At 36.8% G+C, this 24,575-nt stretch overlaps 4 protein-coding genes across 4 annotated transcripts; 3 read left to right on the plus strand and 1 right to left on the minus strand.

Moving 5' to 3' along the window:
• The first annotated feature begins 416 nt into the window (after window positions 1–416).
• LOC100175270 lies at window positions 417–13,332 on the plus strand. Its single transcript, XM_002125500.3, has 22 exons — window positions 417–744; window positions 1,090–1,264; window positions 1,769–1,827; window positions 2,147–2,333; window positions 5,322–5,530; window positions 5,764–5,990; window positions 6,462–6,627; window positions 6,885–7,020; window positions 7,313–7,460; window positions 7,832–7,927; window positions 8,230–8,417; window positions 8,836–9,013; window positions 9,370–9,517; window positions 9,641–9,824; window positions 10,039–10,141; window positions 10,450–10,527; window positions 11,096–11,165; window positions 11,473–11,585; window positions 11,704–11,776; window positions 12,204–12,336; window positions 12,610–12,734; window positions 12,827–13,332. The coding sequence occupies exons 1-22, from the start codon at window positions 714–716 to the stop codon at window positions 13,039–13,041; spliced, it is 3,042 nt and encodes a 1,013-aa protein (XP_002125536.1). The 5' UTR covers window positions 417–713; the 3' UTR covers window positions 13,042–13,332.
• Window positions 13,333–15,107: 1,775 nt separating this feature from the next.
• LOC100185454 (store-operated calcium entry regulator STIMATE) lies at window positions 15,108–18,913 on the minus strand. The gene is made up of 5 exons (XM_018814888.2): window positions 18,738–18,913; window positions 18,484–18,591; window positions 17,877–18,017; window positions 17,544–17,672; window positions 15,108–16,295 (listed from the first exon to the last, which is right to left on the minus strand). Exons 1-5 carry the CDS (start codon window positions 18,813–18,815, stop codon window positions 15,864–15,866), a joined length of 888 nt encoding a protein of 295 aa, XP_018670433.1. The 5' UTR covers window positions 18,816–18,913; the 3' UTR covers window positions 15,108–15,863.
• A 1,115-nt stretch (window positions 18,914–20,028) lies between these two features.
• On the plus strand, window positions 20,029–21,782 carry LOC100182231 (phosphoglycerate kinase 1). Its single transcript, XM_002131679.5, has one exon. The coding sequence runs from the start codon at window positions 20,072–20,074 to the stop codon at window positions 21,320–21,322; it is 1,251 nt and encodes a 416-aa protein (XP_002131715.1). The 5' UTR covers window positions 20,029–20,071; the 3' UTR covers window positions 21,323–21,782.
• Window positions 21,783–21,787: 5 nt separating this feature from the next.
• On the plus strand, window positions 21,788–24,539 carry LOC100183093 (trafficking protein particle complex subunit 6B-like). The gene is made up of 4 exons (XM_002131685.5): window positions 21,788–21,899; window positions 22,130–22,309; window positions 23,416–23,499; window positions 24,018–24,539. Exons 1-4 carry the CDS (start codon window positions 21,816–21,818, stop codon window positions 24,141–24,143), a joined length of 474 nt encoding a protein of 157 aa, XP_002131721.1. The 5' UTR covers window positions 21,788–21,815; the 3' UTR covers window positions 24,144–24,539.
• Window positions 24,540–24,575: the final 36 nt, after the last annotated feature.

A 24,575-nucleotide genomic window follows, 5' to 3' on the forward strand; every position in this document is an offset into this window, starting at 1 on the left:
GGTCGCGCTAAAAAAACTTTGGGAACCACTGGCCTAAAGCACTGTTTTGGAAACTGAGTTTGCGTTTCCGTTGTATCAGTACTTGTTTTCTTTATTCGAATCGGGAATTTGTAAACAAGTTATAAGCAAACATCTACGTAGTAGTGATTTGAACACGTTTGAGCGGTCGGGAGACTACAACGCACTGAATGAGTCATCACATACTTTGTGTATTGTGTGGATTTACAATACAAACCGAGTTTAAAATTCAATAAGAGTTTGGTCAATACGAAGTGTATTTCGAAGCTGTCCGATATAAGCTTAATCAGCAGTAATTTTGCTTTAAGAGCATTGTTGGAAGCAGCATTTAGCAAATATCGCGAGCAATTTCTTAGTCAAGAAGTATTTTGTTCTGTTAACAGCAGTATAATTTGATACCAAATTGTGAGATATACGTACCCTTTGCACACCATGCAATAATAACAGAACACACTTCCGCTCTAGTACGTTAAAACCAACTAAATTGAGTTCGAGTAAACTCGCCTGTTTCAGCGTCTAGAGGCGCCGTAAGCGCTTATGGTCCTTTTTCGTGGGCGTTGATTGAATAAGAGAGAAGTGTACGTTCCATTTGTTTTGGTAGCTATACAGTGAGGCTAGTCGGACCGCACGGTATTTGCAGTGCAGGGTGTTTGCATTATACTAGATAGAAAAGAGTATTGTGGTCTACAGAAGCAATGTTGCGACTATGTGTCATTATTGCGGCGGGTAAGCAGTTTTATTGATAGAATGTTTCACGTTTGTCAAATACAAAATATGATAATATGACAAGGATGCCGTATTTCATTCAGTAATACTAGCCAGTGTGTTTGCCTTCTTCGTTTACTGTCTTGTGTCTACTTTATACAATCTTTTAAGACTGGACAACGTGTCGGTTGAATAAATGTGGCAATAAAAACATATATTGATAATGACATTCGAACCAGCACTGTGATACAAAAATGAATATTGAAGAAATAAATGAAATTTATTTAGTCTCCTATGTTATTGTTAATGTTAACATCTATATGTACTGCTTTATGAAAATGCTTAACCTTGTCATTTGTCTCGTAGTCGTTCACCTCGGCCACTCCCTTAGCTACAGGGCAACAATTAACATGGCCGGCATCAAAGGATACGTCGATTTTACTCCCGATACCTCAGACATGAATGTGACGGTGAAATTGACTGGTACCGGTGTGAGCAATTATACCACGTTCATGATTAAGAGCATACCGACAATGTTTGGGTAAATTTTAGCAGTTTTAACAGTTTTTTTTCTTAAATTTGTATAGTGGGGTGGGGCAAGATGGGACACGTTTTTCTATTTTTCGTCCAGTTAGGTAGTAAATTTATTATTAATTGTTTGAAACACGATCAGAACATTTGGATGTTATGTGAAAAATGTGTCCCGTATTCCCCCTTATACCTACTATACAAGCTTCAGTTTTATACCAAGCGTGCATAATTTGAGGACATGCTTTCTACGTCACGGATATTTTACGTAGTTGGAATTTTAGAAATGTGGTTAATAGTATATTTGACCCGAAGCTTAACTTTCTGAGTTTGTCCTACGTCACGTTATTCATACTGCACCCTAACACAAGTTGTAGCCGTTCAGTGTTAACCTAGTTAGGTCAAACTTTTGATCTGTAAGACTTGTTGATGGCGTAAATTGACTTTGTTTAGTATCGCAACTATTACATCTTCTAATTTTTAACTTTATTCAACACATTTTTTTTCTTTATTATAGCCAAGTCAAAAGCACACAAGCCTGCGACAACCTTGGGAACACAATAACGGTGTTGACAGGTGACGTAAGAATAGTTATACCTCGTACTCGTTATTGCTTTTTTGGAAGAATCTTATTTGCAAAATGCCATACTTTTGCTACGGCCAAAAGCTACCACCCTTGTGTTAGCGTACAATCATTTATTAGTGCATACGGTTATAAGATTAACATTAAATTAACCGAAACGCCACATTGGGCCTAAACAAGTAAAACTTCGCCTGAATAAATAAATAATTTCCGTCAACAGATTGTCAGTTTAATAAGTATAGCACATCATTCAATTAAAATAAAGACAGTTTTTAACAGTTATTAACGGAAACAACTAATATTTCATTATAGGAGCAACAAACGACGCTACCAACACCACTGTAGGCTTATCGGAAGAAGCGATTTTTCACCGATCTGTCCTCATTACCGGCAATTCAAATGATCCGAAATTATGTGCCGTTATTCTGCCAATAAACGAAAATCTAGTGACCTATCGGGCCGTCTTTATGGGCCCGATTACCGGAGAAGTTTGGGTGCGGTAAGTGTATTAAAATTGTTATATTTCGTGTTCTATACGTTTGGGTAAGCTTGTTGCATTTCCATCACATACCTACAATGTCTATGAAAGTGAAGTTAAACATGTTTGCACTTAAACGTATCAAAACGTACACGAAATTTCTGCAGCTCCGTGTACTTGGTGAAGCGTGGCATAGCTGATAAAGAAGGCTTTGTTATTTAAAATAAAAACATTCCTTGGTTTGGTAAGAACATGTGGTCAGATATTCTAAGGTAATCCGATATTGGTTTACTTCGTTACGACCTTTCTTTAGGTCCATAACTAAAGCAAGTGTCTGTGGAACAAACCCGTATCGGCAGTATTTCATTCAGTATTATAACAAATCATATACGAGTAAACGTTAAACGCATATGACTATTAACCTACTCACTTTGCGTGTGACGTGCTGATTTGTTTATGTTCCCTCCTGCGTGGCCTTAAAGGGCCTAAACACACCCCAAATGTACTTCGCTTTAATCGATAGAGTGTGATTTTCTAATTCCAACGACACCTTACTTGTTTTAATCGGTTCTGTATAACCAAAGATATTCCAGCTCAAACACCGTGAAATTCAAAAAACTGATTTGAAAGTTGCGTGGCGAAAAAAATTGAGAAGTGTACTACCCACGTGACAAACACGTCACAAAATTGTTGAAGCGTGGCCGCTCTCATTCAGAAAGGCGAGAGGCAGTGTTTTCAGCGAAAAACGAGAGAACTAAAAAAACGCAAAAAAGCACAAAAAAACGCAGGTTTCGCTTTAATGAATGAATCAGTCACGTGACTAGTACGTTCCTACGTCACAATCACGAAGCTCGTAGTAAAAAAAGGATAGCGCTAGAGATCACTGTTTGAGGACGAATATCTCCGCCTATACTGGACCAATTTTAATAAGCAAAGTATTTTTGGAATCAATAAAACGGTCGCTTTATGAATTTACCATAAAAAATAAAAGTGACGTGGGGTGTGTTTAGGCCCTTTAATTTAATACAGAGGTGACGTAAGGAACTGGCATGCGGTAATAATTGTATACCCGTGTTAGTGTGGCGAGCTAAATATTAAATTACTGTCCAGTCAAAGTTAATCAACCGTAACTAGACTTATGAGAGTTTTAAAGCACAACGGAAAATCGAGCATGAACTTTATTGCCGAAAAATCCATACAAGTCCACGGCGTGTAATTTAGGCCTGAGCTTTGAATTAAGTTTGAAAAACTTTACTTATTTATGCGTCACGAGCAGGAAAATTAAATCACGCTTTACGTAGCCATATAGCCATAGCTTCCGCTTACCTACAGCAGATGTGTTGATCGATTGAAGTGATATACTATAAATAACATTTCTGTTAGGCTTTTTCGAATTTCATGAAACGTAATTTTATTTTGCCAGGTTAGAGGCGTGGCTGCTAAACAAAATTGACATGCGTACGCTGCTGTATTATTTGAACGAAATTGTCACTGCAGTGTTTATAAACGTATACACCACGTGCCAGAAACATTCACAGTTGCACATAATAAAAATGTCTCGCAGCTGAATTTGAAACCTAAACATTTAGTTGATACGCAATAATATAGAAACCAACGTGACGATTGTATATAATCACTTAATAGTTGTCAAATTAGTCGATTGTTTACGGTTTAGTCTAATGAGTATTATATTCTACATTTTGTTTATCTTTGATGCAACCGAAGGCGGAACAAGTGCATATGTTTGGCCTGTCGGCCACATTTATCTGAATTTTACCTGATACCATAAATTTTCACTATTACAACTTTATTATTTAACAACAATTTATGAAAACACACAAGAAGCTATTTATGGCGATTCGCATAACAGGTGTAATTTTATCGAATTAAAAATAGGTGGGTAAATGATGTTTTAGTGAACTGCAGATAACAAGAAATAATTGTGTATTAGCTTCGAAAATAAGTTCTGCAACTCGTATTTTACAAATCGAAATTAACGGGCTCTGCTAGTTTCTTTGCCGCGTAAACTTTTCATATATAATTTCAAACATTATTTTTGTGTTTATTAAATCCAATTATTTAAGCCGTACTTACCTTTTCTTTTTCTAATGTAACACATCTCAAACAAAATCAAACTTTACAAGAGTTTCGGCCTATATTTTTATAAAACTATGATACTGGATTGATAATTCAAACCATAAAATTTGGACAGTTTTAGTTGATTTACCGAACATTTAAAATGAGTATCTTATTATCATGCTTTTTTAGCCATTGAAAAAATGTTGTTTTCGTTCAACACCGAATTTTAGTGCTTATAACAACAGTAATTGTCTTTGGCGCGCGTGTCTATATTTCCTACGCAGAATACGAAAGGTTTAAAATAAATTATGTATAATCAGTATACACCTAGCCCTATGTCTAAACAACTTTTGCATAATCTGTACGTCAGTGCTTATAAATTATGTAAACAGTTTAAACTGAATGCATTGACTAAATTAGACTGATTTATTATCGTGATGTGGTGAAGTAACGACGACTTCGTAACATAATTTATCTCGTGTCCGGTTACGCTAAATGTATTGCCCAAGGACACAGGCGTCCACGAACATGGCAGCATCATGTATAGCGAATTCGGTATCTTTCGGTTACGAAACTTACTGACCTACGGGTTCGGATTTTTCGGAAGCGAAAGTTAAAATCGACAAACGCGAACAACATTATCTGTTGAATGTGTCCTGCCTTTCCTCAACCTAACTATATAGAGTAGGGTGGGGGAAGATAGGACACTTTTCATTCCATTTTCTCGTCCCATTTGGTAGTAAACAAAAAACATACCAAGAATTTTAAAACCGCATCCTCACGACTCCCATGGACCGTTATTAATTGTTTAAAACACGATCGGGATATTTGGACATTATGTGTTGAATGTGTCCTGTCTTCTCCCAACATAACTATATACCTATATACACACCACAAAAGTAAAGTGTATGTAAAGTCATAACTTTTTAGGAAACGTCAGTCGTTGAACGGAATCTTCGTATATTCCAACCTTGCCTATGCTACAAACCCTACGAACCCTACTGCTACCACAAACCTTAAAATGGTCAGTTATGCCAGTGGGTCGATAGGACAGACATTTTCCACTCGGTGCAATACTTTGGCTTCCCCCACCGACATTATGGTTGCCATTCCGGTTGGAAATTCTGCAGCAGCTGCTGGTGAGTGACATTTTGGATGTCGATTTTTATGTCAATTCAATACTGAAAGCAAACTTCAGAATAACATGTAGTAACTTTAACAGTTTTTATATCAGAACGGACACATGGTAAAACGATATATTTATCTCTTTAACTAACTAGGTTGAAAAAATGGTTTAAACTCTGTGTTGCAACTTATTATTTAAATTTGCATTCCGTTACAACGCATTGATTCATTTAACGATTGTTTTCAGGTCGAATGTCGGCAACATTCGTACAGAGCATCAGTGACGTGAAAACTTTCTGGGGACTGACCAATTCGTCAAGCCCTACTATCATCGCTTGCACACATATTAACTTGCAAAACCCACGCAGTGCGGTGACTCGATTTGCTTGGAGCAACCTTAGAGGAACTGTCACGTTCACCCAAGACTCGCCGTTTGACGTCACAATGACATCTGTTGACTTACTAGGGGTACAGGTGCGCATTCAAAATTGATCGTGAATTAGAACATTGTTTTTTTTAACAAAGGAGCGAGTTAAACTTTTTTCCACAGGGTTATTGGCTTTTGGTCATTGCGGTAGGGTTCTACGCTATTGTACTTCAATCATATGGGATATAGACTTATATTTCTAATATAAAGGCTTGCTATAACATATAGTAGTGTGGGGTAAGATAGGACACCTCCAGCAAATAGCATCCAGATATTCTGATCGTGTTTTGAACAATTAAAAACGGTATATATGGGAGTCGTGAGGATATGGTTTTATAACTCTTTTAATGTTCTTTGTTTACTACCAAACGGAACGAGAAAATAGAATAAAACAAATGTCCGCTCTCCCCTTACTATATTATCGATTATATACATGTGATAAATTTAAACAAAAACAATAACATAGAAATCTAAATTTAAGGCAATCAGCAAGATATCGAATATTGTGTACATTTTAGTTTCTGAATGCTACCTACCACATACACAAGTTTCCAGTTCCACAACGACTGGGGGCTTCTGAGAACAAATGCAGCTTCAACAACGTGGTCGGGCATTATAAACCTTTTGGTGCGTCTTCCGTCGGTCCAGCGAATGCGGCTGGTACACACGACCAATACGAAGTTGGTAAGTCTAAAGCTGGCAAGGGTAAACACACTTTATTTTGGTTTGGATACCTGCTGGGTGCTAGGTAACCATAATTTGTTTTTATTTATAAAGGCCCAAATTTGTAAGTCTATATCTGATTTAAAATAACATTACAGATACATTTTGGTAAAACTATTTATTGAGCTCCATTGACACTCTGAAAATAGCTGAGTGTTAGTCTTGGTTTTATGTATAATAGTTACAGTTTTCAATTATTTTCTGTTACTTACCCTCAGGGGATCTGAGTGGAAAATACGGTAAGCTAACTTCAGCCACTTTCGCAATGAATTATACCGACTGGAATTTGCCGCTTTTTGGTGTGCACAGTATCCTTGGACGGTCAGTGGTTGTCCACAAGTCAAGCTCGGAAAGGTAAGCTATCAATGCATTCAGAACAGTCTACTAATTCAATATTTGGGTAAATATTTTACTAAAGAGGGCATATACATTTGTTGAAGTACACAAAGAAAAGTTATTGATACAAAAACTTTTAAAAAAAATCTCATTTTATCAATGATCTAGACAAAAATTATAATATTCGTGGTATCATCAAACAAATTGAAAAAATATTGAAAATATTAGGCAGTATGAGCTATAAGTGCCCCGCCTTTCCATACTCTAGTAATATTGGACGGTGAATGAGTAGTGGTTTTATTCTTTCTAGATATGCGTGTGCTAATATAGTCTACAACGGTGCTGTGGTGACAGCGGTTGCTACGTTCAAATACCCAGCGTACGGGTACATGTACTTTCAACAAGCAGCTAATGATGTGAATGCACCCACTGTGATATTTGGGGCTCTTGCTAATACGGTGAGTATAGGTTGGTTTCTTACCTCATTAATACGTATTATCAGTGGAAATGCGGAAATTCTGTAGTTACGTTGTTTAAACGGGCCTAATGGAGGATGGGGCATTATTAGACATTTAGCGAAAATGTATTTGAACGTAGTATGGTGGGGAAGATGGAACACCTTTTCATTCAATTTCTCGTCTCATTTGGTAGTAAACAAAGAACATTCAAACAGTTATAAAACCACATCATACGATTTCAAAAGACCGTTTTTAATGGTTTATAACAGGATCCGAATATTTGAATATTATTTTCTAAAGACTTCCCGTCTTCCCCACCCTACTACACATGAAACTTTTAAACTTGAACAAAAAAAAAGTTTTTTCTTTAGGATCATGGTGTGAGTGTTTGGCATAACTTCCACGTTCATGAGTTCACGCTTGGGAACAACTGTGCGAGTGCAGGACCTCACTACAATCCAACCGGGGTAAGATATCGTACATTTTTCGTTCCCATCAGCATCATTCTACCCACAGTATAAACTTTTCACGTGACTTGCGTGTGACGAACGAAGTTTTATTTACAGCACGGCCTACTAAAATTATATAGATAGATAACTAGTAAGCCATGACTCCAGCTCTTTTGTGTGTTTACGTCGAAATGTCGGTACCATAATACATCAGAAAATCTGTTTTGTTCATGCTCGTTTTTAACCCTACACTTTAGACTACATAGAAAATGTTTTCGCTATATTTTAATCTAATCATTGCGTAATATTGTGTACGACAGGTGTTCACAGGTGGCAATTATACAAAGTATTGTTCGGTCACTGACCCTTATAGTTGCGAACTTGGTGACGTCACAGGCCGTGCTTTCGAACCGTTATATCTCTCTTCTTCAATTCGAATTGCCGCGAGCAAGTTTCTTATGAACGATCCTTACCTTCATCTAAGCGGAGTTTACAACATTATCGGCCGGTACAGTTTATAGCAGCAGAATCCTGGTGTGGTCAAAACTGGTCTCAGTATTGTCTCAATATTAAGTAAAAGAATTTCCGCCCCTTGATGTACTGTAATATAGTGGTGTAAAGAAAGATTGTACACTTTTTCGTTCTATTTTCTCGTCCCATTTGGCAGTTAACAAAAAACATCCAACAGTTTATAATACCGTATCCTCACAACTCATACAGACCGTTGTTATTTGTTTAAAACACGATCAGACCATTAGGATATTATGTACTAAAGGTGTCCTATCTTTCCCCACCCATGGCCTACTCATTTTTAAGTAGGCCATGCCCCACCCTACTATATATACTGTAATAATGTAAAAAAAACAGTTTGTATGCAAAAACATCTTTGGGAATAATGTTGTTTATGTGAAATCTGTCGAAACCAGGTCGATCGTCATTCACCAGTTTGGTTTTGGTGCAGCCAGATATGCATGCGCCAATATTACACTACTTCGCCCCTCTAAAGTTGAAACGGAAACAAATTCTTGGGCTGGTGATACTTCTGATGGATCAGTAACTGGAAAAATAACCATGATTCAACCTAACGAGTTTTCTGCAACTTCGGTGAGCTATTAATTTTATCTGCACTATTTAATGAATTTATTTTTACGAAATAACGTTTTATGGTTTGTGCGTCTATGTCTAAACCGGTATACCTTCAGCTGGTGACCAGTGACATTTTGATCCTATTTTTGTGACCAGTGACTTTCTGAAACAATCCAACTGATACCCAATGTATATATTCTTGATAAAAAGGCAGGCGTTTGTGTTGAAAATTAGATTTTGGTGTCAGTTAAAATTAAAAAAACCTTTAGAGAAATATTTTCAATGGCCACCAGCTTAAGGTATACCATATTAAACAACCAGAACTTGTTTGTGTGGATTTAATTAATTTTTTACACTTTTCTTATAAACCAAAGGTGACTGCAAACTTGGCCGGATTAGCAAACACTGCAGGTGGCTACCATATCCACATTCTACCACTCGAAGCGGGATCGTCTGGCGTTGGTGCTTGCTCAACATCTGTTATATCTGGACACTACAGTCCGTTTGACTTGCCTGCTATAAGTAAGGAAGCTATTAAAGTAAACCCTTCAACATTGTCGTAATGGCCAAAACTTTTTCGTAGCTGAAAAGTATTGCTATTGTTTTAAAGTTTAAGGTATTAACCCGTATGACACGTCTTGGCAGTTCCAAATGCTACTGTTGGTACCACGGACCAATATGAAGTTGGTGATCTTAGCAATAAGTATGGACTGCTCACATCCCAGGCAAGTCTGAGCTTGCCCGTCACCCTGGACGACAACTTGCCCCTCAGCACCGATGTTAGTGTCGCTGGTAGATCAGTTTTAATACACAAAGCAAGCGGAACACCGTAAGTTACATATACAGTTGTTTTCAAACTGTTTTCATGGTCAAGGATGTTGTTATAGCTCTGCAATCAAGCTTTACCCAAATATTTACATGGTTTTATAATAGTTACACAAATATATATTGTTCCGTTAATTTTATAAAGTGCCATTTTAAGCTTTAAATTGATTTTGGGTTTACTGTGTATTCTGCTTAACAAGTTATGCATTTATAATTAGGTGGAAATGCAATTCTCTTCTTGAACAACCGTATGATAACACGGGACATGTCATAGTCGCAGAGGTTACGTTCGCGGATGCTTTCACAGGCTACATTAGACTGGTAAGCGAAATTTACTACTGTACAAATCTTTAACTATTTAGGCAGAGTGTTTTCAAGACATGATTACAAACTATAATGTTGAAGATATATAGTAGGGTGGGAGAAGATGGGACACCTTTTTGTTCTATTTTCCCGTCCCATTTGGTAGTAAACAAAGAACATTTAAAGAGTTGCTGACGACTTCCATATACCGTTGGTAATTGTTCAAAACACGATCAGGATATTTGGACATTATGTGTTAAAGGCGTCCCATCCCCCCCCCCACCCTACTATAATTGTAAACAATGATGCTACCATCCACCTTACAGAGACAAGTTATATACGACGATGGGACTTCCACGCCAACAACAATCGAGGTGTCTGTTGCAAACAACAACGGTAGTTTGGTGAGTCCACGGTTGTGATCTTGGTTTATCAAATTAAAATATTTTATAATGTCCCGCCTTACCCCGCCTAGCTGTTTTCGAACTGCTAAAATTGCACCCGGTGTGAGAATAGGTACATAGATCCTCGTGTGTTTTAACATTTTTTTAATTTGTTGTTAATTATTAATGGAGTGATAGTAATAGTTCGTGGTATCATCCCAAAAAAACATTTTCAGTTTGGAAATATTGGACAATACGTTCTTTATAAAGGTCCCGTCTTCGCCCCTCCTACTATATATTTGGGTAAGGGGAAATGGGACACGTTTTCATTATTTGCTCGTCCCATTTGGTAGTAAGCAATAAACACTCAACGAACTATAAAACCGCATTCTCGCGACTCTCATTATAGACCTTTGTTATTCGTTTAACACTTGTTCGGGATATTTGGAAAGCGTGTGTTAAAAGTGTCCTATCCTATACCCCATATTACTCTGTATATATTCGTTGTCCAAGCATATCCTACTAAAGATATCTTTAATAGGCCATGGTCCAAGATAGATTTGTTGACCTATATGTCTTATTTATTCAGACCAACAACCATAATTGGCATGTACATATTGATCCGATCACAACCGAAACATCTTGTAAGATTGCTAAAGGTGGGGCGATAGAAAAGTTAGAAAAAAATACATTTCTTGTTATATATAAAACTATATAGACGACAAATGTAAAACATTTTTTCTTCTGTTTTTAGACCAAATAAAGTCTGTTTTGGCATTCAACTGAAAGTTTTATTGAGTAATGGATTGCTGGGTGCGGCTTATTTGAAAATATTTCAAGATCAAAATATATAAATAAATGTAACAAGCCCCTGTGTTGGGCTAGAGACAGGCGAACTGCCACTTTTGCCACGGCGGACAAATGTATTATATTTGTTAAATTAAACAACATTTAATTGATTCTTAGGTCACTACAACCCTCATGGTGCACCGGTATCTTCTGCTAATTACGCTGGTGCTGCTACTTGTAACCGCATGCAGCCGCTTGCGTGTGAATTAGGTGATCTCAGTAATAAACACGTAAGTAAAACTTTTGACTTTCGACAGAGTAAAGTAATTATCGCAAGCATAATAACAGGCCCCACTAAGATTTATCCCCAAAAAATATAACTGGGCTTACTTGGGCTTACTCCAACAGGCGAAATACAACATTGGTGGCGGAAGAAAACTCTTTGTTGATGTTGACTTACCACTGAACACGGGCAATTCCGGTAGGTTAAATTATTTTCGTACTATCCAACTATGCAAAAGTAAAATGTTTAATTTATATTTAATATAACAGGTCTGTGCGCTTCACTTGCCAGCCTACGCGTGGGCTACCAAATTCGTTTGCAGTAATTTAAATTTTTTATCTTCTTATTTAAATCGGTCTTGCCAAACAGATGTTTGCGCTAATGAAGATCTCCATTCATTACAATTAAAGCCCTCGCATACCTTTGGAAAGCGGCAGGCTTAAACGGGTGAGATCCATGCGGTATAGCACCCCGGGTGTTGGGGTAATGGGCCAGTCTAGGCCCCATCGCGTGCCATGTCGCAGGACATCATTCACCCACCCAGATTAGAATACTCGTGAATTTGTTTATTTAGAGTGTAGTGTTTGCACATGTGTTATAAAAAGGTCGTGTTATTTATTTACAGTATTGGGTAGATCGATCGTATTCCACGCTGCTGAAGCTGGATCAGCCAGGATCGGATGTTCCAACATACAACCGATAAATAATGGCAGCAACTCAATGACCATTGCTTTCCCATCGTCCGTAACATACGACTAGTAAGTGGGTTATTAATACTCGCTAACATAGCTGCATACTTCATGAGCTTTTGCGGTTTTTGAAGTATGTATCCTTATGGTCTGTGCAAACAACATATCTGTTCTATTAATATACACGTACCGTTTTTGATCGTTTCGGTCTTTTCGGAAAAGTTTTTGATTGGGTTTTAGGTCACCGCATATTTCGGTTGTATTGTGATCGGCTATAGGTTCAATTCGAAACGGTCCTTATAAATGCACGGAGAACTTTCACCAGTTCAACTTTCATCCCAGTTACAGATTCACGAAAGCGATTGCTGATGTGTTTGCAATATCTCGTCACAGGGTGGTAGTAGTGCGCAATACAGCTGTTCCAGTAAGTGGGGTGGGTTGCTCGAAAGTCATGGTGTATATTGCAGGTAAGACATGTAACAGTGCGGACAGTGCATTTAATTTGTGTATATAAATAAATAGGACTAACAAATCAAATTGTCGTTTATTTTCCCCCCAGGTACACTGCCATCATCCCCTACTCTTGCCGATGTAGTAGCAGGACTAAATGTAAACCTTGCCCCGTACGCCCCTACAGTTGCGTGCAAAAGTGAGATAGGGTTACAAGTCGTTGGTCTTTCTGATCTCAGCGGTGCATCTATTAATGCGGTACAATTATCATTTGTTCTCTTCGTAGCCCTAACCTCATGCTTTATGCAGTTCGCTCTGTTTTAATCACGGTAACCCTAATGTTCGCGTACGTTTAATTTCAAACATCATATCAGTTCTGTGTATTTACTTGCTTCAGTTCAAATGTAAAGAGTCGACTTTTCTTGTTAACTTTATTATATAATATGTATTCCTATTGTTCGTTGAGTTCCTCATATATTTTTTTTAGACCTGCTTTGCAAAGTTGGGCCTAATTTGCATTTGTACTATACCCATCTTCGGTAACATGCTTTATACTGGGCGTATATTTAACTTTATATTTATTTCCAATACACAAGATAACCAATGAGTTGCAAATTCTTTTGCGGGTTATATTGTAATTCTATTTTGTCAAATGGTCATCGCGTATTAGCCGTGTTTAAACTTCAGCCTACTCCGGATGTAAGTGTAATAACATTAAGTGTCCAGTAATTGTAAATGTGGTATCCAAATGGTCAATCAAACACAAAATGTTCACACACGAAATTATACGTATACGTACGGTAACTGGCAAGCAAGCGCGAAATGTATGAAACAGAACAACCCGCCACCCGAGAAAAGGTTACTTTCATACACTAACAATTTTACATGTGGATAGCTGTTTTAAGATTATTTTATTCAGTTAAATAATAGCCACGCCCCGGTTCTAGTCGAAGTGAATGAATGAGTGTAACTTCGTTTATCCTCGCGAGGCCGGAAAACGACAATCGTTAATACACGGGAATTCTGTTTCATACACCTCGTATGGGACATTTTACCACGCGTATCTTACTTTGTGAGTAATTATGTATGGCTGACAATACGGCCAACTCAATATTAATGACCACTGGGTTGGAGCAATTGCCGAAAAGAATCTTGCCCAAGAGTACATACGTCCACAATGGTAGCAGCGGCGAGCATTGAACCAATCTCTGGGTTAGAGACAGGCGCGGTAACTTTGCCACGGCGCCGGAATATTATGTGTATTGCAGTCCTACCACTTGACTATCCATGGCAATTTCATCTCTTTCATCACTCTTACCTATAACTACCTTTAAAGTTCAGTTATAATGCTGATGGTAAAAAATCGGACCAGGCTGTTTGGTCGCAGCATATAACAAGAAGGGTGGAAAAACATGACAGCTGCAGGTAGGCGAAGGAGTTCAGAAGAATCATTAACCGGTAGGGGCTACGGCAAACGTTACGTTTCATTTTTCCGGTGATCTCATGACATGGCATATTTGCCAGTGATCTGCATAAACCCAAATAAAATGAAAGGCCGATCTGACCTGTCTGTGATGGGGAAGATGGGACATCCTATCACAATGTTAGCGTTTATGTCCATTAACGCAAGATAGAAGCATTAACCTGTTCAGTATTCTATGATCTTACCTTGGCCGAGTTGCCAGGTGAAGATCTCCCATCCTTTACTATCAAAGCCTTTGTCGCCCACCTTCGGGAAGTGGCGGGCTTCACAATTTAGTTTAACCGCTAATCCTGGAACCCGCGACGTGCCATGCTGCTGCCGGATCTCACCCACATAGACCAAGAAAAGACAGATGTCTAAATACAGGCATTCGATGCAATGCGGTAACTAACAATCGTGGGTGCAAATTTGTGTAAAAAAATATTCTCTGAGCATAAAATTTGGTCCTTGCTATTACGCATGCGCCGCACCTACGCGGAACCGTGAAATACAATCCGGTGTTGTGATATAAATTACAACAGCCGTTTTGAAAGTTAAATTGCCAGTATGTAATCTCCTCTATAATTCTTCATTACTGGACCCTTTTTTTCTGATCCTATTAATAATATCTGCATAGGCTACCTCGTTTGTCTTATTTCATTCATTGTTTTATTTTTTACTTTTATTAGACATATTTACCTCACACTTTGCTTTATCTCAGGTTTTGTTTCTTGTGTAAATGCGTACGGCTCATAATAATAATACTTTTAAATTGAAGTGTTGCATGGTTTTTGTTAAACATTTCACATTTTTATTTTTACAATTAATCAAAAATATGTCACCACACCTGACCAAATTTTATACGACAACGATGCTGGGTTATTACCTGGCCTAAGCTGTTGTAGCATTCAACACACAAACAATAGTTATCATAAGCTGTGTGCTTTGTATTCTAGTGCTTTGATTAAATATAAACAACACCAAGAACGATAGAAAAGCAAAAGTAATCTAAAAAAGTTAAGGCTTCAGACACAAACTATGCATATCTAAACCATATGCTACTTTCTTGCAAATGATGTTTACGGGCCATAACTTTGACTAAAATCAGTAATTTACCATAAGTTTTATTGCACTAAAGTTTGTAGAGCATTCTATCTACTTAAAATGTTATGTGGGTCAACAAACTGTATGGTTCTTCACATTCACACCGAAACAATCATTTTGACAACAATACTTTAGTTTTGTGTGTTTTAAACTTTTTTTTTGAGGTTTTGTGTTCACCTTAAGCCAATACTGTTGGAAAAATAGTGTGTCATATTTATGTGGAAATAGTAAATGCATGAAAAGAAAGTGCCGGCGAATGCAAAAATCAATTGCGTAGAAAAATGTTGGAGTAAGACACTTCAGTATAAACACATGCACGATTAAAATGTTTAAATAAAATGGAACAGTGCACACTAAAGACCAATGAAACGTTGCCACATTACTGTTGGAAATATTTTTCCGACAGTGTTGCCGAAGGTTTGATTGTACAAGGCATTTGCGAATGGAAGCACTGGAAAATGTACAGTATAGCTGATTCAGACTAATAGAATGTTAAGACCCAGAAAAAAAAGTACCAAGAATTGTACATGGCGGTAACCTGCAAGCTCAGTTCTTTTGGGTAGCAATAATAAATTACAGCTTACGTTATATTTGAACGACTGTATTCACCACCAATGCTAGACGTAGTGGATGTTTCATCGGGAGTTGTTTGGCTGCATTTCCGTATCAGAAGTATTTCTTCATCTGTGGAGTCCTGACGGTCAGTCAGAAGAAGCGCTGTAGTTTGCTTGTGGTCAACTGGCTTTAGTTTAAAGTACTGAGCATTGCACTTGGCATAGCCACTCATTTTAAGCAGTTGCTCTTGGCTACCACTGTTTAGGCTCACAAGGTTTTTCGCCTTTGACCTTTTCATTAGTAGATTGTCCACCACCCAAAACATGAGAGCGTTAACGCAAAATGGAACTATAAGCATGACCAGCACTACTTCTATGTGAGGGTCCTTGATCCAACTGAGCAATATTTTTCTCACTTCATGCCAAAAAGATGGTAGCACCATCACACCAACTAAAACCTTTGAAATGGTGGACAATATAGTATTAGAACTAATGGTTTAAGATAGGACACACTTTTTTTATTACAAAGTTCACTATATACAGGATTATAAATGAATGAAACTTTTATCCTTGGCAGCGACGAAGTCTTTATAACACAAGTGTTCCTTTTATACACCTTGTGCCTGCTTAGTAGTAACTACATACATATTTTTTTTTTTTAAGTATGGCTGAGAATTTGAACAGCCCATAGAAGACCACTGGTTTGAGCAGTAGCCATTAACTGTGTTGCCTAACGAAACATATATACACCAACAAACGTAGCGGTGCTGGGTCTTGCACTGGTAGCGTTTGGGCTGAGCACCTACCACTGTGCCATGACAACCAGGTTAGTTACACATGTATCACATATCCGCACACTAATGATATATTATGTAATGTTTATGTGAAGAAATGTTGCACATGCAACATATCATAAAATGCTTCCTGCTGTATATCATTTATGACAGCCAGCAAGTAACATACCATTTACCAGTATTACAACCAAAAGGTGATACATACAGTATACCAATAATAATTTACCATGTAACTTTAAGATACTTCCATTGGATATTTAAGTGGAAATTTGGTAAACATACAGCATGATGTAAATCTATTTAAAACTCTTTAATGCTTCTTTTGAGGTTTTAAATTTTATCTAGTACCTTTATAGAGTTTGCTTTAGTTTATACAACATGTTTATTCATAGGCAGCATGTTTTTTAATTTCCTAATGGGGCATAACATTTAACATACGGAACCTCATTGACTAAAGGTGGCTGTACACAGTATCCGGAATTTGTCTGTTTTGTTCGGATTTCGCTGCCGCATGCGGAACTCGGTAATGGGTTTGCATACGATTTCGCAAGACAATTCGCATGCCAGATACTGTGTACAGCCACCTTAATGTTGGTAATGAAATATATATTTGGGTTTGTATAGACGCTACAGATACAAGGGACAAGGGTAAAAAAGGTTATTTTTTTAACACTAGAGTACTGAAACATAAGTCACCCCTGTTTATTATTTGTGTGTCCCCCTATACATTTTTAACATTACACATATTGTCATAACAGAGCAAAGCCTATACTAAGTCAATATAAGCATAACTTTGGCTTTTTTAAACATAAAACACACTGTTACCTAACACAAAGTGAAAGACGTAAAATCACACATAATGAAAACACAGTATAGCCCACGGTTTAAAATAAATATGAAACATGCACTTACTTTCTCAATAACCATTACAATGAGGTACAAAATAGTTTGGCCAAGAAATGCACTGATTTTTGGTGGGTTGCCATATTCTCCAAAGTACAAACTTCTAATCTTGAAGTGATGTACTATTTTTTGAGTAAGCTGGTAGGAAAATTGTAAGAGCAATTTTATATTTTATGTGTAAGGTTAATTTCTTATAACACAACAGAGGATATGGGTTTTATGCCAGAGATGTCAAATTATGTCCCTATATTGTTTCTTTACTTTTAAGATAATCAATGTCACACTATGTTTTTAAAGGATGTCACAATTTTACTCTGAAATAATAGTTCTCTACCCACTTACTTTAAAACCAAGGTAAATCAGTAAAAGACCAACTGTTGAGTCCAAAAGAAAGCTTATTAGATACCAAGTACATGGGTCTTCAGCAGTTACAGCATCAGCAAGAAACACATTAGCAAAATGAATGAAAGCAGCACCTACACCCTGGACAAAAACAAAAACCAGTTAATTTTTGAAAGCTTTATTTTTATAGGTAAAAGGTTTAATAATTCATACCAGTATGACATTTTTCCTACTAATAATATTCCTACAGTGTTTAACAACTTTACTACATTGTTTATGGTTTGGTATAACAACTTCTTTATGCAACTTGTCTAGTGTTTTGTATAAAAAATTAGGCACTCGCATTTCAACCAAAGAATTCTGAATACAATTCTTGATAAAAAAATTTGTCTGTGTACATGACCTTGTCTGTGTACATGTCCCTAACTCAGTAGTCACAAACTGTTTAGCCAAACAGAAATAAGGCCCCTTAAAATGCACTCACAAAGTTACATAATATGTGGTAAATCGTAAGCGGACAGGAGGTGAATGAAACAGACCATCTATGATATAACCAGTAATATTGACTCTTCAGCATGAGAGGATAAAATAATTATTATTACTCAACCTGTTTCGAGGTATCATAAAACCAAATTTTCCAAGTTCTGCGAAGTTCCCTTGGTTCTCTCCACCGTTTTAAGAGGAGTGTACTGAATGCAATTGCCCCAAGAATTGCCTGTTTTGTTATCACCAAAAAAGGTTTAGTTTAAAGCAGAGTTCGTACATAAACATGTGGGTCTGGTTTAAAGTGGATAAAAGCAAAAATTTACATGTTCACAATTGCATTGGCAGTTATTATATTATCACATGCAGTCAAGTTACTTGTATTCCGATTCCAAAAGGTGCTGTTAACTCTCCTCTTTCACAATGAGAAGGTCTGACCAGTTCAAGTTCTTCCATTTCTCTCAGAAGGAGAAAATAAGATTTTCTTAACTTTTTTTCAGATTTGGGACTTGTATTATTTCGCAGTCTAAAAGATTGAAATAGCCGTATAAATATAACACGTATAATATAACACCCATAACATGTATATACTATGAAGTGCATTCTAAAACGCTACCACGACTATAACTCGATTTTTGTGTTTACGTTAACAATATATGTAAACTAAACGTACTTCGTGTTTGCGCATTTATTTTACAACTGCACTGACCCATGACCAGTATTTTGTATTTATACAGCTAATGACGTCACGTAAAGAAATCTACAGACGCAGAAAATGTTATTCATGTTGGTTCGTCACAAAATCGTGAATGTCGACGAAAATACGTTAATTTACATGACAATGTACGGTTGGAGTTTATTTATACCGAAAGACAGATGTGCATTGTACTCGGCACCACCAAACATATTATTTTTTTGTCAAAATGCCAACAAACTTGCAAAGTTCGGGTTGAACTTTTTTTTTGTTCATTATACTACAGAGGCACAGAAATAAAGAATATACCGCGCATCTCCAAAATAAATACAAACTCTAGAGCGTTCTAGTCTTTTTTATTTCTGTGAAAAATTACGGACTGGTGCTTCCGCAGAATCCTATCTGGTAGGAGTTTAGTGGTACGAAAAAGAATTCATATCACCACTTACGTGCTCAACAAGGTTAACATTTTGTATTTGCATTTTGTATGTGTATCAAATGGTAATGTTGAAGGTCAAATAGTTTTTGAATCGTGGTAAGCGAGTATTATCACGTATCATATATGGCTTATCACTTTTAGTTATATATAAGTATGTATGGGAAGGCTATAGTACCTTATTAGTTTATACAATCAGCATTAGTTTAATTAATTTGATTTAAACCGTTTGCATTGTGTTGGATTTATGTTGTGTTACTTGTGTATAGGTACTTTGTGGTGTATTTTGGTGCTAGTAAAAAATCTTATTAAACCCAAACCATAACCATAAGATATTCACCCTTTCAGTTCTACCTCGTTGTTTTTATATATATAATATATATATTGTAAGGTTTGTTGCAACTCAAAGCTTAAATTTACATCCCATTACAATCATGCTTGTTTATTCAGTGGGGGCTATAGGTTATGCTGGATATACACTCAGTAACAATTTCCAGTAAGTTTCTAGTTAATTTTTACCTATAAGTTTGTTTTGTATTGTTATAGGTCAAATATAGGCGCAATAAACTGTATTATTTAGCCATGTCTTTAAAGAAATTGAGTATCGATAAATTAGACGTAAAAGACAAACGAGTTCTTATGCGAGTTGATTTTAATGTCCCCATTAAAGACAAAAAGATCTCCAATAATCAGAGGATTGTGGCTGCTTTGCCATCTATTAAATATTGCTTGGAAAATGGAGCAAAGGCTGTTGTGCTTATGAGTCATCTTGGTAGGCCAGATGGAAGGAAACAAGAGAAATTTTCTCTTTCCCTTGTAGCTGAGGAATTGAAGAAATTACTAATGACAAACGTAACTTTTTTGGAGGATTGTGTTGGTAAAGGTGTTGAGGAGAAATGTGCAGATCCTCCTCTTGGGTCCGTGATCTTGCTTGAGAACCTCCGCTTCCATGTGGAGGAGGAAGGGAAAGGAGTGAATGAGAGTGGAGAAAAAGTAAAAGCAGATCCCGCAAAAGTGGAGGAGTTCAGAGCAAGCCTTACTAAGTTGGGTGATTTGTATGTTAATGATGCGTTCGGCACTGCACATAGGGCTCACAGCTCCATGGTTGGTGTTAACCTTGATCAAAGAGCTGCAGGTTTTCTTGTCAAAAAGGAGTTAAATTACTTTGCGAAAGCATTGGATAATCCTGAAAGGCCATTTCTTGCGATATTGGGTGGTGCTAAAGTTCAGGACAAGATTCAGCTGATTAAAAACATGCTAAGCAAAGTAAATGAGATGATTATTGGAGGTGGAATGGCCTTCACATTTTTAAAGGTTCTAAATAACATGAAAATTGGCAGCTCTTTATACGATGAAGAAGGTGCTAAAATTGTGCAGGAGCTGATGGACAAAGCTAAAGAATTAAACGTTAAGATTCATCTACCTGTAGATTTTATAACAGCGGATAAATTCTGTGAAGACGCAAAAGTAGGTGCTGCAACTGTAGAAGAGGGCATACCAGATAGTTGGCTAGGGCTTGATATTGGACCAGAGAGCTGTAAGAACTTTGCCAAAGTGATTGGTGGTGCAAAAGTTATTGTGTGGAATGGCCCGCCTGGTGTGTTCGAGTTTCCCAACTTTGCTAGTGGAACTAAATGCTTTATGGATGAGGTAGTAGCAGTAACTGAAACTGGTGCTACAACCATTATTGGGGGTGGGGATACGGCTACATGTTGTGCCAAATGGAACACGGAAGACAAAGTGAGTCATGTCAGCACTGGGGGTGGAGCGAGTCTTGAACTACTTGAAGGAAAGGTTCTTCCTGGTGTCGATGCTTTAACAGAGGAAAAGTGACTAGAACCTTTACAGATGCAGTCTAAAATATAATTATAAATACTTTGGCCCAACCTACATCCCGTGTTTAATATTCTGTATTTCTGTAGAATTGATAACCAAACTGAAATTTTTCCACTTGAACTACAATATTTCTATACAAACTGGATTATTAAAAAAAATTAAAGAAATAAATGACCTGTTCTCATTATGCATAAATACATACACACCAACACACGTAATTAGTTTGCTGTCCTGCCTATATAGCTTGCATGTTATTATGTGATATAGCTTTTTGTGGTAATGTATACAAGTGTCCTTGCAAGTTGCACCTTTTCACATCAAAAGCTTCTTCTGCCAATTATAATACTGTGCACAATGTGATTCCTGCTGTAAACATGTAGTATAGAAGTGTTCCACAATGCTGTTTTCGTTTTTCAAAAGTTCATAATCGGTTCTAATTTACTTTCTCACACACGCAGGTATAGTGTTGTATGTGAATTCTAGTTTTAACATGACAGACAACGCAAGTGGAGTGCTGTTTGATCTCCTGCATAGTCAACTTGTTGCTTACATTTATTCCACTATTGATAACAAGGTAGTAAAATACTTTTTTTAACAAACTAGAGAATTGTAAAAAATATTTATTCCCGTTTTTTCATTAAAATCATAATATTTATTTTTAATAAAAAAAAAATTGAAAATTGTGCAAAACGTCCTTTCGTAGCGAACACAAAATACTATTTCTAAAATACTATAAAAGCTGCTGCATTTGCTGTTATCGCATCAGTTTTGCTGAGCTGATTTTTCTTTATTATTTCTTTCCAGAACAAAGGTGTTTCTCAACTAGAGTCTTTGGGCTTCAGAGTTGGTGTAAGTCTTGGTGAGCAGCTCACGAAAGATCTTCCACGATTTCGTGATGAGCTGGAAGTCATGAAATTCATCTGTCGTGATTTTTGGTCCTCACTTTACCAAAAGCAAGTTGATAACTTAAGAACCAACCACCAGGTAGTCTATGCAGTTTATTTTATTTAAAAATATTTGCAACGTTAAAAGTTCATTTTGTAGTATGTTTTGATGTTCCTTGTGGCCAGTGAAATTTTGTTTCATAATTTTTTGGATGTCTCTGATACCCGTTGAATATTTTTTTATTTAAACTTTGGTGTTCTTATCGAAAAAGAACTTGAACAGTGCGCAAAACGTGCTGCGTAATTGTATTAGTGTGGGTGGAGGGTGGTGATATAAATTTAACAAGAGGTACATTAATACATTATTATATCATAATCATGCAAATACAGTTAACAATGGTTACGACATTTTTTTCCGTTAATTATATATGATAACCTAACCTAAGGTCATAACATCCACCAACAGACCCCCAACCACAACTGTAATATGTGTGAATGTGTAATATTAAATTAATATTGTGTGGGGATTACGCTGACAAAGCACTTTTTCGCATACTTTTAAAGTAATTTTTCATACAAAAGCCAAACCATCCGGTAGACCATTCTACTGGCCACCAGTGGCAAGATTCTTATAATTTCGTTTGTGACTTTCTAGTTTTTTAAAAAAATTTTAAGAGCATAGTTTTATGTCCTAGAGACTAGTTTATGGTTTAATAACATTTATTTATTTAATTTTCTGGTTTGCGGTTGCTTAATACCCTTGTCGGGTGGTGAATGAATGAATGTAACTTACTTTATTCTCGCGTGGCCGAAAAACGACAGTCGTTATCACACGAGTTTAACACCTCGTGCCAGCTTACGAGTTACCATTTGGGGGTATTTTTTTCATTTTTTTATGTATGGCTGATAATTTGGACAACCCATTAGTGACCACTGGGTTGGAACAATTGCTGTTAAGTGTCGTGCCCAAGGACACATACGCCCCCAATGGTAGCAACGTCGAGCCTTGAACCCATTACCTCTGGGTTACAGGCAGGTGCGTTAACCACTATGCCACGGCACCGGACATGGTGTATCTGTGTCACACCATCGTATATAGCACGAAATGAACTGTGAAAGACATACCATCATAATATCAGCAATCATTGAGATCTTCAGATCAAATGACCCCGTTTCAATGTTAATCATCTTTACCTGTTTTTACAGGGTGTATATGTGCTGCAGGACAACGCATTTAAACTACTTACTCATATCTCAGTAGGAAAACAATACCTTGATTGTGCACCAAGGGTAAGTTATTATAACTTTCAATAATTTAAGGAAAGACACGATAAGCGTTGGTTATAACATGCTTGGACCAAATGTTATCTGTTCTCAAGCATTAGACGCGCTGAATATATTTAAACGAAACGTACTTTAGGAATTTTTTTCAATACAATCCTTGGGCTGTAAGTGTTTTAAACATTTAAATGTAATTCGTTTTATGCCCTTGCAGTTTAGGCTTAGAATGTTTGATCATTATGTTCAATTAACGCTAGTGATATAGATTTAAATTTTTTTTTTTTTTAAAACACAAACAAAGAAACGCAAGTTTGTGTTTAAACCGTTAATTTTCACGGGACAAATATTACAAATACATGTGCGAAAAAAATGTTTTTTTTTTGTTGAAACCTTCTAACTTCCTACAAAAATTGTACATAAACGCAGCGCCATGTGGTAGAAAAGTTAGCGTGTGTATTCTTAAATTAATGGCGCGTATTATTTAAGTTGTAATTTTGACTGTTTTTTCTAATTTTTTACCATCGCAGTACTTGGCCTTATCATGTGGCTTAATTCGTGGTGTGTTGTCCAATCTTGGTGTCAAAAGTGTGGTTACTTCAGAGGTCATTAGCATGCCATCAGCAAAGTTTCAAATCATGGTACAACGGACATGACCTGTCTTGGCACCTGTCAATCAATCACGGTTGACCGATCTTGGCACCAGTCAATCAATCACTTTTGGCCGGTCTTGGCATGTGTCAATCAATCACACTTGACCTGTATTGGCACCTGTTAATCAATCAATCACACTTGACTAAACTTGTTACCTGTCAATCAATCACGATTGACCGGTCTTGACACGTGTCAATCAATCAAGGTCCTCAGCAGTTAATCTGAAATGTATTTCACATCCATTAATCAGATTAAAAAAATATAACATGTTGTCCGTTTTCAAACAGAATAATACCGCCCACGATGGCTGTTTAGATTGCTATGTTTTTATTGTGACTTTAGCAAGCAGTTAACCACGTTCTTATTGAATTGTGCAATAAATCTTAATACATATCGAATTGGGTGTTTTTTGAATTAAATGTTTATTTCGAAAA

The sequence above is a fragment of the Ciona intestinalis genome, chromosome 14, assembly GCF_000224145.3.
Source record: "Ciona intestinalis chromosome 14, KH, whole genome shotgun sequence".
NCBI lineage: Eukaryota > Metazoa > Chordata > Ascidiacea > Phlebobranchia > Cionidae > Ciona > Ciona intestinalis.

Excerpts from the sequence above, each read along its gene's own strand:
- LOC100175270 (XM_002125500.3), top strand. The coding sequence starts at position 714 with ATGTTGCGACTATGTGTCATTATTGCGGCGG. Across the intron at positions 6,628-6,884 it reads ACACGACCAATACGAAGTTG|GGGATCTGAGTGGAAAATAC; the intron begins GTAAGTCTAAAG and ends ACTTACCCTCAG. Across the intron at positions 10,142-10,449 it reads TCACAGGCTACATTAGACTG|AGACAAGTTATATACGACGA; the intron begins GTAAGCGAAATT and ends TCCACCTTACAG.
- LOC100185454 (XM_018814888.2), bottom strand. The coding sequence starts at position 18,815 with ATGGAAGAACTTGAACTGGTCAGACCTTCTCATTGTGAAAGAGGAGAG. Across the intron at positions 18,018-18,483 it reads TTTATGATACCTCGAAACAG|GGTGTAGGTGCTGCTTTCAT; the intron begins GTTGAGTAATAA and ends GTTTTTGTCCAG. Across the intron at positions 16,296-17,543 it reads TTGTAATGGTTATTGAGAAA|GTTTTAGTTGGTGTGATGGT; the intron begins GTAAGTGCATGT and ends ACCATTTCAAAG.
- LOC100182231 (XM_002131679.5), top strand. The coding sequence starts at position 20,072 with ATGTCTTTAAAGAAATTGAGTATCGATAAATTAGACGTAAAAGACAAA.
- LOC100183093 (XM_002131685.5), top strand. The coding sequence starts at position 21,816 with ATGACAGACAACGCAAGTGGAGTGCTGTTTGATCTCCTGCATAGTCAA. Across the intron at positions 21,900-22,129 it reads ATTCCACTATTGATAACAAG|AACAAAGGTGTTTCTCAACT; the intron begins GTAGTAAAATAC and ends ATTTCTTTCCAG. Across the intron at positions 22,310-23,415 it reads ACTTAAGAACCAACCACCAG|GGTGTATATGTGCTGCAGGA; the intron begins GTAGTCTATGCA and ends CTGTTTTTACAG.